At 45.6% G+C, this 19,815-nt stretch overlaps 2 protein-coding genes across 3 annotated transcripts in view; both read left to right on the top strand.

The window, feature by feature from the left end:
* The window catches only part of MSRA (methionine sulfoxide reductase A), a 389,871-nt gene extending 381,565 nt beyond the window's left edge, over positions 1-8,306 (top strand). The window contains exons 6-7 of one of the 2 annotated variants that reach the window (XM_084886494.1): positions 5,961-6,019; positions 8,231-8,306. In XM_084886494.1, coding sequence (XP_084742620.1) covers positions 5,961-6,019; positions 8,231-8,234 — 63 coding nt within the window. In that variant the 3' untranslated portion in view covers positions 8,235-8,306. Of the gene's footprint in view, positions 1-5,960; positions 6,020-7,680; positions 7,703-8,230 lie in introns of those variants that run through there. The other variant, XM_084886493.1, reaches the window with a different exon arrangement.
* A 2,431-nt stretch (positions 8,307-10,737) lies between these two features.
* On the top strand, positions 10,738-19,326 carry PRSS55 (serine protease 55). The gene is made up of 3 exons (XM_084886490.1): positions 10,738-12,090; positions 13,485-13,627; positions 17,492-19,326. The coding sequence occupies exons 1-3, from the start codon at positions 11,844-11,846 to the stop codon at positions 17,807-17,809; spliced, it is 708 nt and encodes a 235-aa protein (XP_084742616.1). The 5' UTR covers positions 10,738-11,843; the 3' UTR covers positions 17,810-19,326.
* Positions 19,327-19,815: the final 489 nt, after the last annotated feature.

The following is a 19,815-nucleotide window of genomic DNA, read 5'->3' as shown; positions in this document are numbered from 1 at the left end:
GAAACAATGATTATCACTCAGAGATGGATATTGTAATTTATGAGACCATTGGCTCCTCAATTTAGGAAGAGGTTCAGAGTGTTTTTACTTTTCTTTAGTAGACAGAAAATTAGTTATTATATAGAATATACACTATACATAACAACATGGTCAACCAACTTGATCTAATATATATTTTCAAATTCCTTGTAGTGACAACAGAATATATCCCTCTGCCAAGTGTCCCAGAGCATCTAACAGGAGAGACTATATTCTGGGCCATAAAAGAAGTCTCAATACATTTGAAATGATTCAAATTATGTGCTATGATCATGGTGTAATCCTATTAGATAATAATATAATGATATCTGGAAAGTCTCCAAAAATTTAGAATCTGAATACCATACTTCTACATAATCCATAGGTCAGGGAAGAAAGCAAAAGAGAAAATAAAATGCAATTTAAGTTTAACAAAATGAAAACACAACATAGAAGATTTAGGAAAATGATTCTAAAATATTATTGGGATGAATTTGCAGTACTAAACCTTTATATGAAAAAAAGAGCAAACATCTCAAACCAGTGAACTCAGCTTTCATCTTATGAAATTAGAAAAATAATAAGTGAAACTCAAAGTACTTAGAAAATAGGAAATAATAAATATAACATAAAAAATCAATAAAATAGCCCTGGCTGGTATGACTCAGTTGGTTGGGTGTCATCCTGTGAACCCAGTTCAATTCCTGGTCAGGGTATATGCCTGGGTTTTGGGTCCATTCCTGGTAGGGGAAGTGCAGGAGGCAACCAATTGATGTTTCACTCTCACATTGATATTTCTCTCTCTCTCTCTCTCTCTCTCTCTCTCTCTCTCTCTCTCTCTCTCTCTCTCTCTCTCTCTCTCTCTCTCTCTCTCTCTCTCCTTCCCTCCCTCCCTCCCTCTCTCCCTTCTTCTCTCTAAAAAAAAATCAATAAAAATATTTTAAAAAATCAATGGAATAGAAAATGAATAGAGAAAATTTGTTCACCAAAAGCTTATTCTCTGAGAAGATCAATAAAATTGATATACCTGTAGCCAGAAGGATCAGAAGAGGTCTGGGGTGTCCATATAGGTGTGATAGCTATGGTGAGGAGGTGTAGAGAACTGGGGGATGACCAAGGAAAAAGATATGACCACAAGGTGGCAGTATTATGCACAAGCTTTATTTGAGGGATGCTTTGGCAGGTCTGCATGCAGGAGAAGCCCTTTCAGCATGAGATCATCCAGAGGGTAAGGCATGGGGACCAACATCCTGAAGGGAAGTAAGACAAGGGAATTCCCAGGGGGGAAAGGAAAGGTATCAGAGAGACTTAGCGTGTAGGTGATGTCACTGAGCAGCATGCTTGGGAGTCTGGGCCAGAGAGCTCTGAAGGGCAGCAGCAGGTTTTTATCTTACCTATGGCTAGCCTATGTTGGGCATGGTTTCGTGGGGTATGCAAAGCAGGCAGGCTGTAAATGGCTAAAATCTGCTCATTTGGGCTATATTAAAAACAGTTATATGCGTTAAGAATTGAATTTGGCATCAGCAGGCTTTGAACTAATGGGTATCAACCTGCTGTGAAGAAATAAGCAACCGTAGACCATCTTTTGGCCATTTATAAAACAATGAGCAGGGCTCAAGTTCATAAGGGGACCCATAGCTGGAGCCCAGCACCACTCACTGGATGTCCCTTCTGCCAATCAAGCTTTAGCAGCAAGGGAAAGCAAACAGAGGCCTACCGGACAGAGCCAGGAAGAAAAGGCCCTTCATTCTATAGTATATCTAGCTCAATACTGGGAGTGCTTTTGTTTTCTAGCTTTATTGAGGTAAATTGATGTATGGCAGTGTGTGTGTGAGTTTAAGATGAATAACTTGTTGATTTGATACTCTTATGTATCGCAAAATGATTATCACAATAACATTAGTTGGCACCTCCATCACATCTGTTATTACCTTTTATATATATATATATATACTGAGAACATTTAAGATCAAATCTCTTAGCAACTTCAAGTATCAAATACAGTGTGACTTTAGTCACCAGGCAGTACATTAGATCTCTGAGACTTATTCATCTATAACTGGAAGTTTGTACCCTTTGACCACTATCTCCCCATCCACCACCCCACCCCTGATAACCACTGTTTTCATGAGTTTGGATTTTGTAGATTCCATATGTGAGATCACCCAGTATTTGTCTTTCTCTGATTTAATTCACTGAATATAATGTCCTCAAGATCCATTCTTGTTGCAAATGGAAGGATTTCTTTTCTTTTTCCCCCCTCCCCCCCAGTGCCCCTGACCCTGACCAAGAATCAAACCCAAAACCTTTTGGTGTGCAGGATGATGCTCCAACCAATTGAGCTACCTGGCTAGGCAACTAGGGCTATTTTAGATTCTATATATAAGTGACATCACACAGTATTTGTCTTTGTCTGTCTGACTTATTTCACTTAGCATAATGCCCTCTAGGTTCATCTCTTCTTTCTTATGGCTGAATTATATATATCTCTACATCTTCTTTATTCATTCAACCATTGATACTTAGGTTATTTCCATATCTGGGGTATTGTGGTCAATATTGTGATGAATGTGAAATCACAAATATTTTTTCAAGATCCTGTTTTCACTTGCTTTGACTATCTACCCAGAAGTGGGATTGTCAGATCATATGGTATTCCTATTTCTTAATTATTCAAGGGACCTCTATAGTGTTTTTCATAGTGGCTCTGCCAATTTACATTCCCATCAATAGTGTAAAAGGGTTCTCTTTTATCCACACCTTCACCAGCACTTGTTTTCTCTTATCTTGATGATATCAATTCTGGGATTCCTCCTTGTGGTTTTAATTTCTCTGATAATCAGTGATGTCAAGCACCTTTTCATGTACCTGTTGGTCATTTGCATGCCTTTTTTGGGGAAAATGTCTATTTAATCATTCTGCCCATTTTTTAAACAATTAAATTATTTGGATATTTATTTATTTATTTATTTGTCATTAATCCTCACCCAAGAATGTTTTTTGTTTCCATTGATTTTTAGAGAGTGGAAGGGAAGGGGAGAAACAGAGAGAGACACACATCAATTGGCTGCCTCCCACACACCCCTGCCCCCCACAAACTGGCCAGGGATCCAGCCTGCAACCAATGCAGGTGCCCTTGACTGGAATCAAAGCCATGACCCTCAGTCTTTGGGTCAAAGCTCCTGTCCAGGGCTGGATTTTTTTTTTGTTGTTGTTGTTGTTGCTGGTGTTGTAGGTGCTGGTGTCTTTATATATTTGGGGGATTAATCCCATTCTGTAGGTTGCCCTTTTATTTTGTTAATTGTTTCTTTTGCTGTACAAATGCTTTTAAGATTGATGTAGTCTCATGCTGAGTGAAATAAGCCAGTCAATGAAAGAGAAATACCACATGGCCTCACTCATTTATGGATACTAAAGAACATTATAAACTGACAAACCAAAAGTCAGATATAAAGACAGTAAAGCAACAAGCAGACTGTAAAGTTACAGCAGGGAGGGTAGGGAGATCTGGGGGAGATAAGAGATCAACCGAAGAACTTGTATACATGCATATAAGTACAACTAATGGACACAAAACTCTGGGGAGGGAGGGTATGTATGGGGGGGGGGCAATGTTAAAATATGTACACAGATAATAATTTAATAAAAAAATAAATTAAATAAAAAAAGTTAAACATTAAAAAAAAAGATTGATGTAGTCTCATTTGTTGACTTTTGCTTTTGTCCTTTTATTGTCATATTGAAAAAATTCACTGCTATGACCAATGTCAAAGAGCTACTTCTCTATGCTTTCTTCTAAGAGTTTAATGGTATCAGGTTTTATGTTTAAGTCTTTGATCATTTTGAGTTAATTTTGTAAGTGGTATAAGATAGGGGTCAAATTTCATTGGTCTGCATGTGTTTATCCATTCTCCCAACATAACTTGTTGAAGAGACTATATTTTCTCTATTGGGTGATCTTGGATCCCTGGCCAAATATTAGTTGATCACATAAGCAGGGGATTTAATTCTAGGATGCCTATCCTGTTCCACTGTCAGGATGCCTATTTTTGTGCCCGTATCATACTGAGTTCATTACTGAAGCTTTGTAGGATAGTTTGAAATCAGACATTGGATGCCTTTCCATTTGTTTATGTCTCTTCAATTTCCTTTGGCAAAGTCTTGTAGTTTTCATTGTCCGTAACTTCCATTTGCTTGGTTAGTCTTATTCCTAAGTGTTTTATTTGTTTTGATGCTATTGTGAATGGGATTATTTTCTTTCTTTTTTCAGATGTTTCATCCTTAATGAATAGAACTGCAACTGATTTCTGTATGTTGATTTTGTATTCTGCAAACTTTACTGAAATCATTTTATTAGTTCAAATAATTTTTTTATGTCTTTGGGATTTTCTATAAACAAAATCATATTATCTGCAAATAGCAACAGTTTTACTTCTTCCTTCCTGATTTGGATGTGTTTTCTTTGTCTTGCTAATTGCTCTGGGTTGGGCTTCCAGTATTATCTATATAATAAAAGCATAATTGAACTGGACAGCCAAACCACCTTCTGGATGTCATTTCAGACAAAGCCACGGCAGCAGGGGCTGAGGCAAAGGTGGTTAGGGGCAATCAGGCAGGCAGGCGAGTGGTTAGGGGTGATAAGGCAGGCAGGCAAGTGGTTATGGGCAATAAAGCAGGCAGGTGAGTAGTTAGGAGTTATCAGTCAGGAAGGTGAGCAGTTAGGGGCATCAGGCAGGCAAACAGAGTGGTTAAGGGCAATGAGGCAGGCAGGCAGAGATGGTTAGGGGTTATCAGGCAGGCAGAGGGGATAGGGGCAATGAGGCAGAAAGGCAAGTGGTTAGGGGCAATAAGGCAGGCAGGCAGAGTGTTTAGAGATGATCAGGCAGGCAGGTAGAGTGGTTAGGGACAATCAGGCAGGCAGGCAGGCGAGCGGTTAGGAGCCAGCAATCCAGGATTGTGAGAGGGTGCAGGCTGGGCTGAAGAACCCTCCCCACCATCTCCTGTACACAAATTTTGTGCACCAGGCCTCTAATATTGAATAAGAGTGAGTGGGCATCCATGTCTTGTTCCTGATCTTAGAGTTCACACAATGCTGCAGGTATGTTTACACAATATTGCAATAAAAAGGCCCTTCTAATTCATCAAATAAAAGCAAAGAACCAGAAGTAAAAATACTGCTGGATTGTACATAAATTTAAAATTTCTGTATGTCCAAAATAGAGTTGGAGAAAAGATTTTGCAGCACATATTAGAAAAAGAGGGCTAATGACATTAAAAAAAAAAAAATTTAAGGATTCTGCAAATCTGTTTACAAAACCCACTCAAATAGGAAAAATGGGAAGACTATAGGGACAGGTAATTTTCAAAAGAGCAAATAGAAAATGTTACAAATACGGCTGGAAGTAGGGGTAAAGGGCGGTTTTGTACACAGAAACATTTCAGAAATGGTGGATTAAATAAAATTAAACCATTTTCCTTACTGTGAGATTTCTCAGAACCCTTAACATGTGGAACACCGCTGTGACTTTACAAGGTGACCATAGAGCTCCTCTCTGAACAGCTTCTAGCAAGAGAGAGGCTCTAGGGAACATACCTGAGGAAACGCTGCATTAACTTATTTGCTCCTGCAACAGCCCCTATTACTTTTCCCACTGAACGAGAGGACATAATGTGACACCGAGAGGACATAATGTGACACCGGTGGCCTAAGTTACATTAAGTCCCTCTGCCATCACAGCTCCACTGCTTCTCCCAAGGTGTTGGACCAAGAACTGGATCTTCAAAGTCTTTACAAAGAAGGAAAAGCAAAGTCAGTTGCTAAATTGTTGTTCCAAGTCCCTTGTACTTCCAGAACTTTGGGTCCAGACCCTAGGGGATCATCTTAAATGATATATTCACTGAGCCTAATGCATTTACTTTGATTGTAATCTCCTCACTTCCAGGGCCATCTGCTCTCACTCAGCACCCCCATGGGCCTCTCGCTCAGCTCTGCAGGAGCCAGGTAAGAGGTTGCAGGCCTCTCCCCATCCTCTGCACTGGGTTTGCCTCACACAGACCTGGAATATCCTTGGGGTATCCAGTGAACTCCAGGATCAGTGGAATGAGAAACTGGAGCATCTTCTTTTCATTCCAGCCCAGAATTGCCCAACTTGTGCCTCCAGCCCAAGGTGATAAAATACCAGCTGCAGCTGCTTAGATTGTGACCATCACAAATACAAGGTCCTGGGTGACATCACAGTAAGCTGGGGGTTAGAGAGGAAGTAGGGGAGCAAGGTAGACTGGTTGAGTCTGCAGGGGAGACTAGGGGAGACTCCATTGCAGGCCTTGACTCTGAGCCTCCTAAGGAGTCCTGTATTCGATCATCTGCTTTGGCATTAATGAACTTTGGGTCTTTGGGCATGTTTTCATGGTCTCTGGACCCAGATCTCAAAGCCTCTACAACTTGTTAGGAGATTTGGATTTCATTGTGAGGTTAATGGGGAGAGTAGTGAAATGAAAGCAGGTCATATAATCCATGTGCATTAAAAGATTATTCTGGGTGTAACATGGAGATTATTTGAGAAAGGATGACTAGAAAAGAGACTATTGTAGAGGAAGTGGCTTCAGTTATACTGATGAGAGATGAGGTAGCCTAAAGTAGGAAAGAGGGTGCGTGTTTTCGTTTGCCAAGGCTGCCATATAACAAAATGCCACAGACAGGGTGGCTGAGACAACAGAAACATCCTGGTTCTGGAGGCTGGTAAGTCCAAGAGCAAGGTGCCGACGGGGCTGGGTTCCCTCTGAGGAAGGATCTGCCCAGGCCTCTCCCTTTGGCATGCAGATGGCTACCTTCTTGCTGCCTCTTCACACTGTCCTCTCTCTGTACATGGACACTCCTGGGTCTCTTCCTCTGCTTACAAAGACACAAGTCCCAGTGAACTAGGGTCCTGCCCCGAGAGTCTCATTTTACTTTGATTACCTCTTTAAAGACCCTGTCTCCACACAGGGTCACATTCTATGGTCCTGAGGGTTTGGACTTCAACCTCTGAAACAGAGGGAATTGAGATACGAAAGAGGTTGAGTGTGGAAATACTGTGATTGATGAGCCCTGCAGGATGAGTTGGCAGATACACTGCATACTCGGGCATTGCATGGGGGGAGGGGGGATACATATACTGAAAACATTTGTTCTTGATCTGAAATTCAAATGTAACTGGGCGTCCTGTATGCTTATTTGTATACAGCCTTAACCTGCCCTGAGTGTACTCCCTAGTCCAGTTCCAAACTGCTGGCCAGGACGGTGGTAAATAAAGTCACTACAATAGGGCCACCCTGGGGACCTCTGGAGCCTCAGCCAGGCAGTTACTATAGATTTTTTATAGAACTTCTCTCCACACCTGGGCCCCCATGTTCACCCAGTTCCAGCGGGGAGCCATTCCCATTGTGATCTATAGGAATGGTGCCCTCTGGAGTTGTGACTAGGCATGGCAGTTTTGTCTCACCCAGGCATCCCACCCAGGCATGGTGCAGCCCACTGTTACTGTGAAGAAGCCTGGCAAAGAAATGGCACACAGTGAATGAATGTCACAAGCAATAGGGCCCATGTTCATAGGAGAGATATAGCCCGAGTGGAAATGGGTCTTCTTAGAGGTGAGCTGTGATTTTGTTCGGATACTTTTCTAGAAAGTGAGCAGCAGTGGCGGGTGGATGTGCCTGTCATCCCTGCATCCCCACTGGTGGGATCCACTGTCATCCTCCCACTCAGTCCCTGCCCAGGTTTCTCCTCTTCTCCTCTCCCCCAGAACCAACGGAAGGTGAGCAAAGGAGAAGCTGCAGGCATTTGGCCAGGGGTGGTGGCAGGGCCAGGGGAGGGAGTTCAAAGGAAGCACAAAGGGAAAGCCCAGAGCTTCCTGATTCCAGGCCAGGCCAGGTGGCCTGGAATCTTTGGGACCTTTACCCATACGCCCTTAATTTGTCAGGGCCAGGATGCTCTGTTGAGGATACAGATGAGGTGTTATTCAGGACAGGTGAGGACAGCACCATTCATGGCCACAAAACAGAGTGGCCCAACCCTGATAGTGGACACCTGGGCGCTGAGGAGTGGCTGCAGGGAGGGGCCATGGAGAGGATCAAGTAGCTGGAAGTGTAGTACAAAGAGGCCACACCTGGGTTGCATAATCTTGTTTTGATCTTCACACCTTTACTTGTGAGCACTGTTATCCCTTTTCTGCAGATGAGCAAGTTGAGGAGATGACCCATGGGCACGTTAGGAACTGAAATGAGCACAAGACTCACTTCCAACCATTGGGCCTGCCCAGCGGCCAGTGAGGCCATCCTGAGGGTGCCTGGGTCCAGTCTACCTGAGTCAGTGCATGGTAAGTGTGAGGTAAACAGGAAAGTCCAAATCTATGACCCAGAACCAAACCCGCTGATGTGAGGAGAAGCCATAAATCAGGCATTTACATCTGTGAGTCTGATCCTTTCATCTTTATATGTGGTCAGGGACTTACCTGGGGGTTGGGGAATCATGTGGCATAAACCTGAAAAGTGGTGAGAGTGGGCATTATCACTCGCTAGGCTGGGCATGAAGGAAGGCCAGGCCTCTGAACCCAGCCTCTGAGGTCCATGTTGGCAGCCCCAGGTCAGAGGCAACTGCCATCCCTCCAAGTTAGTGCTGGGGGAGGCCCCCTGGGCTCCCTGAGCTCCTCCCCATCCTCAAGGTCCAGCCTGGCAGTCCCTCATTCAGGCCTCAGGCGTACATTCACAGAGACCTCTGACGTGACAGGTTCTGTGAGAGAGGAGGCATTTGAGCCTTAAAACAGGCTTCTTAGGGCAGGGACCACAAGCAAGCTGCCCACCAAGGACTTGGTGAAGGGTGGGCCATCCCCAGGTCAGCGGGGAGAGATCTCAGACAAGATGATTTCAAGGATGAGAGCCCTCTGTGCAACCATGTTAGGAACAAATGGCAAGAAGAGAAGCCTGCAGGACCCAAGTTCTCAAGCACCCCGTTCATTGTGACATCGCCAGCTGGGCCGGCTGGGAGAGGAGAGGCGATGGCAGGGTCTTTCCCCTCAGCCCTGGCCTCCGCCACCTCCTGGGCCAGCAGCAAAGCCAAGGGCCATGCTCCTGTTATCAGTTTTGCTGCTCATGTCCCAAGCCAGGGGTGCACATCTCGGTATGTTGACTCCTCCCATGTCCCCCCACCCCCCATGGCCAGAGCAGCTCTCCCAGTCCCTGCTCACGTCCCCTTTTCCTAGTCAGTGGTGAGCATTGGGGGCAGTGGAGGGAGTTGGTTAGTGAGCTCATTTATTAATTAATGATTACAGCAAATACTAATGGAGTGGCTCCTCTCCTGGGAGCTGGGCTGGGACTCTCTCTCCAGAGACAGATCTCTCTTCTCTGCACAGGCAGTTGCAGCCTCCCAGGAAACACAATGTTCTAGAATAGTTCAGGGCTTCTGGAAGGTTCAGGCCCTTTCTGGAACCACTCTGGTTTTCTACATGAATTAGTTTCCTAGGACTGTTGGAACCAACCACCACAAACTTAGGGGCTTCAACAACACACATTTCTAATCTTGCTTAGTTCTGATGAATGCAGATCGGGCACAGGTCTCCCTGGGCTAAAATCAAGGTGTCAATCGGACTGCATTCCCTTCCGAGATTCTCAGGAGAACCTTTGCCCTTTCTAGCTTCTGAAGGTCATCTCCATCCCTCGGCTGAGGGCCCCTTCTTCCATCTTTCAAGCCAGCAGCACTGCAATTCCTTGCCTTTCTTCCCTAGTAACATTTCTTCTTCTGCCTGATCCACTACCGTTAAGGACCTTTCGGATTCACTGGGCTCATTCTGATTATCCAGGACAATCTCCCCAGTTTGCTTTTATTTTAAATATATTTTTATTGATTTTAGACAGTAAGGGAGAGAGAGAAATAAAAACATCAATGATGAAAGAGAATCATTGATCAACTGCCTCCTGCATGCCCCCTACTGGGGATCAAACCAGCCACCTGGCCCTGGGTCCTGATAGAGAATTGAACTGTGACCTCCTGGTTCATAGGTCGATGCTCAACCACTGAGTCACGCCAGCCAGTCCAATCTTCCCATTTTGAAATCAGCAGATAGCAACTTTAATTCCTTCTCCAAACTCCCTTTTACCTTATAAGGCACTATCCACCAGGACATGGTCCATTAGGACATGGACATTTTTGGGGGAGGGAAGTGTTATTCTGCCTGCCACTCTATAGTTGGTGTTGGAAAAATCTTTGCCTCTAATTTCTCTTGGGTGTGAGCAGAGACAAGCTCAGTGAAAACTCTCCTGGGATCACAAGGCTGGAGGGGGCAGAGCCAACGCTTCTGACCCATGTCCCAGGCACTGGCTACAAACATAAAGCATCCACTGGCTTACGCATGTACCTGGTGCTTCCCTGAGCCAGCCTTAGATTCCTCATGTCTAGAATGAGCATAATGGTAGCTACCTAGAGGCCTCCTATAGATATTGATTGAGTGGTTTCATTTTTTACCTTCCTTCCTCTTCCATGTCACCAGCATGCGGCAAAAGACCCATTTATGAGGAAGAATTTCAGCATTCCAGAATCATAGAGGGGATGGAGGCTGAGGAGGGTGAGTTCCCATGGATGGTGAGTATTCAGGCAGGAAATCAACATTTCTGTGGCGGCACGATCATCAACAATTGGTGGATTGTCACTGCGGCTCACTGCTTATCTAATGATGAACTAAAGTAAGTATCAAGAGCCCATCCCCGTTGCTTCTGACACTGTCCACCCCCGGAGCATCCCCTACACTCAGGCAGACCTGATTGCTAATGGGAGGCCCAGGGCCTGTCAGTCCCAAGTCAGACAGGATGGCCCTGGGACTGAGGAGGCGGTGAACTTCTGCTGTGCCCACCTTGAGGTCACCCAGGGCCAGTAACTAGGGCTTCCCTGTGATCACACACTCCAGGAGCATCTGGCCTGGCAGAGCTAAAGGACTTGGTTCGTTTACCTCTCCTAGGACAGACAAATCCCTCCAGGTAGAAATTTTCTTCTTTCTGAAAGCTTGGATTTCCAGGCCATGGGACCCCCACTTCCCTCCTCCCTGTAGAGTTTTCCTTAAGCTCCAGGAGATGGGTAGCAAACGCAGCATTTACTGATTACTAATCGTGGCCCGGTGACCATGTAAGCAACTACCTCTATTGTTTCATCATACAACCACCCTCTGAGGTAGAAGGAACAACCGTGTTTTATAGAGAGGGAAACTGAGATCCAACTGACTGTGAAGGGTGAATGGAACATCTGGGAAAGTTTCTCCGTGGCACGGCCATGTAGCTTGTTGCATCTGCCCACATGGGATACTTAGACACTGGCTATTGGAAAGTTCCTGGCCATTCTGCTTGGAGGGAATTCCTGAATTATGACTGAAGACTCTTCCTGTTTAATTAGTGGCATGTCTGGATTAAACTCCATTCTGATGTCTATTAGTTGCTAGCAGGCAAATCGATGTAATCCTACCTTACCTCTCTGTGGGCTGGTTTGGTCTGTGCCAGGTGGTGGGCTCTTTGGAGCAGCCAAAGCTAAGCTCTGCCTTGGCCCCATTAGGAGGGATTGTCTCCTCCACACCTCTGGGACTGTGCTGGGCACCGTGTCACTGTGGTCTGCCCACAAAGACTGCTTCGCCCTCCTTTTTTACCTTTTAAAAATTATCACATCTTCTTAGCAACAGCCCTGGTAGAACAAGTTTTAAAGGCCCCTAGAAATATATGGGATGTAGGTTTTGGGGGCACAGCAAATTCTGGGTGCTTGTGACTTTCCTTCCCCTCTACCTGCCCTCTCCGGTTCTGTGCTGCCCAGTCCCATGGACCTGAGCATTGTGCTGGGAACCAACGACTTGCAGAGCCCCTTCCTGGAAGTGAAGGGGGTCACCAGCATAGTGATTCACAAGAACTTCGAAAGGACCACCATGGACAATGACATCGCCTTGCTGCTGTTGAACACAGAGATCAAGTTCAGCGGCCTGAAGGAACCTATCTGCATGCCCAGGCAGCCCGGCCCCACCAAGTGGAACAAATGCTGGGTGGCAGGATGGGGGCAGACCAAACCTGGTACGTGACCACGCAGTAGCTTCCGAGAGCTGTTGGGGGAATCACCAATCACAGGCATCTGGAGATGGGCCACTCAATCTAAAGGAGGCAGGAGGAGGGTGAAAGGAGAGAGGGCTGAGGGGCAGGGGCAAGAAAAGAACTTGCATTGGAGCACATTCCTGCCCAGCAGAGGCTCGAAGAGGCCCAGTTTCAGCCTCCGAGGGCCAAGGAAGCATCACTCCATGGCCCAGGCTGAGATGCCAGGTCTGAGACAGCCCGGGGTGTGGTCGTGCTCAGCCAGCACACAGCAGTCTTGTTTGCTTGTGTAAGTGAATTTAAACTCTCCAGTTTGCCAGGGGCCAATCTCCTCTTTATTCTCTCACATCTCCCTTGATTCACACTCCGATGTCTCCCACCTGGTTTGTACAGGCATTCACGGTGCCTGTCCCAGCGTAGACCTTTGATGGCCCTGGAGGGTTGCCCAGCCAGTCTGAGAATCTGTTGGTACTTGTTACCTGTTGTTACACTGTTACTCGGCCAAAACAGGAGGAACTTGTCCCAGGGGGAAAGGGATTATGAAAGCCTTGCTGGACTGTCCCCAAAGAAAACTCAACGAAAGCAAGAGCCAATAGGTAGGGGGTGGGAACAGCACAGCCCTGTTTCAGGCCCGTGAGAGACTCTGGGTCCACAGGGACGCTTTGCCCCAGGCTGAGGCCTGGAAAATGGCAGGTATTACAGGAGTTCAGTAGCTAGAGGGCCACTGGTGTGTGACTGCTTCTGCCAACCAGGCACCCCTCGAGTGTTAGAAGTGAAGGAGGAGGCCTCCAGATTAAAAGGAGTCAATAAGGAGAAGACTTTTGAAATGTCTATGTGGTCAGAGTTGGTGAGCTAGCAGGAAGCCGGCTGGAAAGGGCCCTGGCAAGTCCCCTGTGAAGACCTGCAGCCAACCTCCCCTGCCCGGAGGACTGTAAAACTTTCCACTGGGCTTGCCGGTCCATGTTCAGCAGCCCTGTGTCAGGGGAGGGCCATCTTCTCATCATCCAAAGTGGCCATGGCAGGCAGGAAGAGGAGGCAGGACTGTGCTGAGAAATGACCGATAGCCAATTCCGAGAGGTCAAGTCTGTAGGGCTGGCTGGAGGCAAGCTGGAAGTCTTCTTGGAAGCAGGGGTCTGATTTTGAATGGGAGGAGTGATTCGAGTAGGTGGGGAATTGTGGGAAAACCTGGGGTGGTGGAGTGTTTGAGCTGTATGGGATTGAAGGAAGGAAGCAGCAAGAGGGAGGGGGGAAATGAGTTTGTGGAGGAAGGTGGAAGGCAGCAGGGATGCTCAGGGTGGTCAAGAGCAGGTCGCTTGCATTACCTACACACACAGACTGCTGTCCAGCGCCTTTCCTGATGTGCTTTCTCTTTGGGCCAGATGACAAAAACTCTGAGTCCAGTGACCTGATGAAAGTGCCAATGGTCATCATGGATCGGAGGGAATGTACAAAGGTGTTTCCAAAGCTTACCAAAAACATGCTGTGTGCTGGGTATGAGAACAAGAGCTACGATTCCTGCCAGGTAACTAGGGGTGTCCCCTCCCTGCCTCTCCAGGTCCTCCTCCCCTCAGGGCTGCGGGCAAGGGTGTCCTCTCTCCACTGGGAATAAACAGCGAGTCTGGGAAATGTGTGGGAATCAGGGCGTGGCCCTGGGAATGGGGACATGGATTGGGAAATACTCATTGTGAGGTTCTTAGAGTGATACCAAAATACAGTTCGAAAGAGGAAAAATTGGTAGACTGGACCCATAAAAATCAAAGATTTTTCCTCTGTGAAAGACCCTATCAAGAGGACAAAAAGACAAGATACGGATTGGGAGATAATATCCCATAAAAGAATTATACTTAGAATAGATAATGAACTTTCAAACTTGACAGCAGAAAAACAAATGGTGCAATTAAAAAATGGGCAAAAGACATGAACAGACATTGCACTGAGGAGGATAACCGGATGGTAAATAGGAACATGGAAAGATGTTCAGTGTCATTGGCCATTAAGCCAAAGCAAATTCAACTCACAATGAGACCTCAGCTGCATGCCTCTCCAAGTGGATAAAATAATAATAATAATAATAATAATAATAATGACAATGCCAAATGCTGACAAGAATGCTGAGAAACTGGACACATTGCTGGTGGGACTTTAAAATAGCCCAACCACTCTTTAAAATTGGAACATGCTCTGGCCACATAACCTAGCAAATGCTACTCTCAGGCATTCATTTCAGGCATTCAAAACAGCCTTGCCAGCATGCTCAGTGGTTAGAGCCTCGGACCTTGCACCAAATGGTTCAATCGAGGGGTCGAGGATTTGATTCCTTGCAGGTTCAATCCCCACTTGGCCCTGGTCAAGCACATGCAGGAAGCAACCAATCAGTGTGTCTCTCTCACATCCATGTCTCTCTCTCCCCCTCCCTCCCTTCCTTTCACTCTGTAAAAATTAATGGAAAAAATATCATCCAGTGAAAATTAGCAACAACAACAAAAAAAAAATAAATAAAAACAAAGAGAAGACAAAGCTTCCCAGACACAGTAAAGGAAGATCTGGGATTACAGCCTTGCTATAGACCTAAGGGAGCAACCTGATCAAGCTGGAGCTGGAGACAAAGAGCTCCAAATAGTAATAGAAGGTGGGGGTTGGGGGGCACAGCAGTCAACAGACAGTGTGAATAGAAAGAGAGCATCCCAGAGAGAAAGTAGGGAAATCAGAGGCTTGAAACAGCATCGTGTGTTCAGGGAAGTTCCAGTGTTTTAGAAGCCAGAGGTGACGACGAGCTGTGTGGGCAAGGGAGCAGCGCAGTAAGGGAGGCCGTGCCATGCATGGGAGATTACAGCTATCCCCGCTGTCACTCCTATGCTCACGGAAGAATATAAGAAGCAGGCCCCACCCATACTCCCACTCTCTTTCCAATCTCTTTGATTCAACCCTATCCCCTATTCCAATAGCCCAACCAACTGTGGCCACATCTGAAATCATCAAGTGTCATCTCCGGTGACATTTTCTGCAGCCTCTGCTGCAGTAGCTGAATATACATCCAGAGTCTAGGCTTTTTGTTGCAATCTCTTGTAACAAAAAGTGCTCTTTAATGAGAGCTTCGAAAATTAATCCTCTATTAGTTAAGTGTTCTGTAAATAAATGTGCTGTTATTGTTTTAAGCCTTTTTTTTAGTTGTGAAATGAAAAGTTTTGCCCTCTGTTTATTTTATTTTTTTTAAATATATTTTTATTGATTTTGTACAGAGAGGGAGAGAGATAGAGAGTTAGAAACATCGATGAGAGAGAGTCATTGATCAGCTGCCCCTTGCACACCCCCTACTGGGGATATGCCCGCAACCAAGGCACATGCCCCTGACCGGAATCAAACCCGGGACCCTTCAGTCCCCAAGCCAACACTCTATCCATTGAGCCAAACAGGTCTCGGCTGCCCTCTGTTTAGAAAGCTTCCTATTGTCAACAGTAAGCTGACAGTGATCCAGTAAAGGAAATTTTTCTGAAATTATACAACATTACCGTCACTTTAAAACAAAGAAACTATTTAAAAATAATTGCCCTTAAAAATAAAATCACACTTTTAAATTTAGCAAACTTTAAAAAAGCATGTAATCACACAATTAAGGGAAATGATCACTTTAGGGTGATAGCATTTAAATATGTTCAAAATAATGGCAATAAAATTATGCTATGCTTAAAATACAAATTAGCAGTAAATGCTAAAATTAAGAACAGTTGGATTTTTTTGGTTTACTTTTCCCAGAACTTTTCTTCTTTGTAATCTCCTGGTGAAGGCTATAATGTGAGAAGAAAAAAAAAAGTTAAATTAAAAAAAAGATAACCATTTTTAAGTGGCATAGTCAAGCAAAATATAACATCACACATATACTGGCTAGTAACAGTACTTTGTGAGTGATTTACAGATTTTTAAAAATTTCATCTGCTGACAACCTTGGGAAGTAGTTGGTATTATCCCTATTTTAATGACATGGAAACTGAGGCTTTAAAAAGTTACTTGCCCAAGGACAGTTCTCTCCTTAATATGTAAGGAAATAAATAATCAAGACAACCTATTAATAAAAATTTTATAACATAGATGCCTTCATAAAATTGAAGGAAATTATAAAATATCATTTATAGGAGGAGCTATTTGAATAGAGATCCTGTTGATTTGGTTCTTGCCCCATGACTTTGAAACAGAACTAGCACCAAAAAAGCACACACCCACAAAAAACAGACAAGTAGTAGAGCAACGTTGTGTATGGATAAAGGAATTTTGATTTTGGCCAAAGCTAACTGTGTCCTTGAACTCCGACCTCTCTGTAATTCTGCTCTATTTAACCCTCTATTTGGTGATGCACAGCCAACCCAACCTCCACTTGAAAACACTTTATTAATTATTGTCTCCTGCACTTTATCTCTCTAAGCACACTCTGACCTGGGAGCTAGTCACCAACATCTAGGTCATCAGATCAGGTGGATTTTAATTCATTCCTCTTCATCCTGACCTTCAGATCCTCATCATTTCACCTGGTCTTAACCAGTCCCTCTACCTTCTCTCTGGCTCCTCTCTACACAGTCCCACACACTCTTTCTGTCAAATTCCTAGTCATCCTTCAAACAAAGTGCCTTGGAGTTTCTTCTGACAGAACTTTCCCTCAACAGAATCAGTTCCTCCCCCTCTGCACTGACTCTAGATTTGTTCATACTTCTCCTGCCTCATCAAACACAGTTAATCCTACTTGTTTATATTATCTCCCCCACTAGAGCATAAGGTCTTGTATCCCCGTTGCCTAACAATTAGTTTTTCCTCAAAGAAAAACCTCTTTTGACATTCTATGATTTTAGTAGAAAACAAGAATCAAAATACCTACCTCACAGAGATATGAGGTGGTGGGATTGAAAAAGAAAGTTAAGGGGCTAACACAATGCTTCTCACATATCCAGGAAATGTTAGTTCTACTGCTCCTCCCCCTGCCAGAGTCCAATCATTCTAGTCACCTGTTTATGATCATGGAAGAGGAGGCCATCTCCCCGCTTCTCTAGGCCTGTGCATATTTACTCCATCTTCTAGCTCCCATCTGCAGCTGGAGTTATTTTTCACCAGGCCCTTCTTCCATTTCCTCTTTCTCTTCCTCTCCCTCCTCCTCCTCAATATTCAGTCCTACCCCATCCACTGCCCACACTCTACAGCCTACAGTTCCCAGAGCCAGCCTGACAGCAACACACTCCCCCAGGGGCCCAGGATTGAGGTGGGCAGTGGGCAGTAATGACAGATTTCCTTTGACAGTCTCAAGAAGGGGAGGCCAAGGGATCCTCTTCCATCCGTGAAAGTTACTGCACAGATGGGCAGTTGAGAATGAGACTTGCTACTGAACTGTGTTCTCTGCCCACAGGGTGACAGTGGAGGGCCCCTGGTCTGCACCACAGAATCCGACAGGAAGTGGTACCAGGTGGGCATCATCAGCTGGGGAAGGAGCTGTGGACGGAAGAACATTCCAGGAATTTACACCACGTTAGATAATTATGGCCCCTGGATCAAGAAGGTGACGGAGGTGGAGGGAAGGTCCTATGACCCTGAGAAAGTGAGAACTGAGGTGGTGAGAGCTCCTCTCCCAGAGACACAGATGAGATCCAAGGCCTCAGAATTCCCAGAGCCCAGTGGCCCCAGACTCTGGCTCCTGCTCTGCCTTCTGTCCTACATACTGTTCTAGGCCATTTTCTACTGGCGATAAAACAAGTGCTATTCCATAACCAAGGAGAATGTGTTTGAATGATTGTAGCCACATGGCTACATTGGGGAGAAGTGGGTAGTGAGGTGGAAAGAACAGATGTTGAAAGGGGCTATTTCTCAAAAATGGCTTCTAAGTGAAGGCCACAATGACCCCAGGTCCTCCAGTTTGTATCCTACCAGCTAAGCAGCCTCAGTGGAAATAGCATCTGATTCCTGACAATTCTAGTAAGTCTGTGGTCTAACTCTTGTGACTCAGAAGCCCCACAAATGACCTGAAAGCTTCTACATCTGCCTGGAGGGGGACTCCTATCTCCTGTAGCCACAGGGCTGTGATGGCTAAAAATCAAACTCACAACCTCATCCTGAGACTTGTGGGTGTCTACTGTTAAAGGCATTAATGGAGAAGGAATGTGATCCTGAACACTTGAATGGGGGTGTATGAGAAGACCCTGATGGAACTGGGACCCTGAATTCTGATTAGTTTTCTTTGGCAGTGGCCCAGTCTTCCTCTACTTCCCCACCCCTACCCCCACCCCTCAGTAAGAGGGACCCCTTTGCTCACCCCAGGGTATTAACCCTGCATTGCTGAGGAAAGGGTCATGGCCTTCCCTGAGGCGGCTGTCAAGCAAGACAATGCTGATTCTCCTCGGAACCCCACTCCACCGCCCTCTCTGCTTCTATAACTAGACTCAAGTCCCGGCAGACTCCTACAGGTGAAGTACAAAGCGTGACCCATGAGGATGGACACGCACCCCAAAAGAACCTCTTGAGTTTTCTAATTCGAACCGATAGAAATCTGGGCATGGATATTGAGGGTGGGATAATGGTGGGAGGAACATACATTTGCATCAGGTAAATTGATTGATATGGGTTCACGAAGCAGGGATTCTGCATCTAATGTTACATCTGCATCTACTGTTCCCAGAGTCAGGAAGGGCTCCACCAGTCTGTGTGGCCAAAGCATATACTAAAAGGAGACCCACCAAGAGTGAGTTGATAAAACTGGGCCTGCTTTGGTGTAATGTAGAGGGGGATTGGAATGGTGGCATGGATTTGTCATTGAGACCTACTCGCCCACCGTGGGAAAAGACATAATTTTGTGAGTGAGCCCAGCATTCTAGGAAAGCTCTGTGGTCGCTCTTCCCTGCAGGCCAGACCTCACAGGGGTACCTGCAGCCACTGAATTGGGAAACCTGAATTCAATGAGGGTAACTGGATCCCTGGAATGGCAGGGGAAGATGGGGGCACTCAATCGACAAAGGCAAGGTGGGTGTGGTTACTGAATGAAGAGTCAAAGCAGCAATTACAATAGTCCTATATGCACAGAGCCGTGATGTTAGCTCACTGATCATGGTGTTCTATATAAGCAGAAAAATTCTAGGTCAAATGAATAAAGTTTAATTTGAATCATACAAATAGAGAGTTGTGGCTCCTTAATCAGTTCTCAGACTTGAGCCAGTTTATAGCCCAACGCCCCTTGAATGAAGGGGAGGTTGGGTCCCCCTATGAGGGACTCCCTTGCACCACCCAATGTTTACACGCTAATCTTTCTCCCAGCCTTCTCCAACTGCACTGGGGGAAAGGAAATAACCAGGCCTTTGGGGGACCACTGCAAACTGGCTCTGACCTGACAGATTCCAGGGGACCCAGTGTCCCTGTGGCCCACCAGTCAGAGAAGGGGCTTGTGGAGGTCAGGTGAGCAAATCCATCTCACCTTGGGCCCAGGGAGTCCCCAGATCCTTCCCGTGGTCACTCCCCAGTTCTGGGGTGTGTGAGTATGATAGATGCACTGAGCAGCTGGCAGCATCCCCACACTGGTCCCTGGCCTGGGAGTGAGGGATATTATGTGGGAAAGGCCACAGTGGAAGCCACCAGAACTGCCCCTATCTGGAAAAGAGTGAACCAAAGTAACAACACGCACCTGAAAAGAATGCAGAGATGAGTGCCACCATCAAGGCCTACAGGACGCAGAGGTAGTGACTTCCC

The sequence above is a fragment of the Pipistrellus hanaki genome (assembly GCF_964339955.1).
Source record: "Pipistrellus hanaki genome assembly, chromosome: 5".
NCBI lineage: Eukaryota > Metazoa > Chordata > Mammalia > Chiroptera > Vespertilionidae > Pipistrellus > Pipistrellus hanaki.
Note: the sequence above shows the minus strand (reverse complement) of the source record. Positions and strands in the feature narration are given on the sequence as shown.

Coding starts and splice junctions, on each gene's coding strand:
- PRSS55 (XM_084886490.1), top strand. CDS start 11,844: ATGGACCTGAGCATTGTGCTGGGAACCAACGACTTGCAGAGCCCCTTC. Junction 12,091..13,484: donor ATGGGGGCAGACCAAACCTG/GTACGTGACCAC, acceptor TCTTTGGGCCAG/ATGACAAAAACTCTGAGTCC. Junction 13,628..17,491: donor AGAGCTACGATTCCTGCCAG/GTAACTAGGGGT, acceptor CTCTGCCCACAG/GGTGACAGTGGAGGGCCCCT.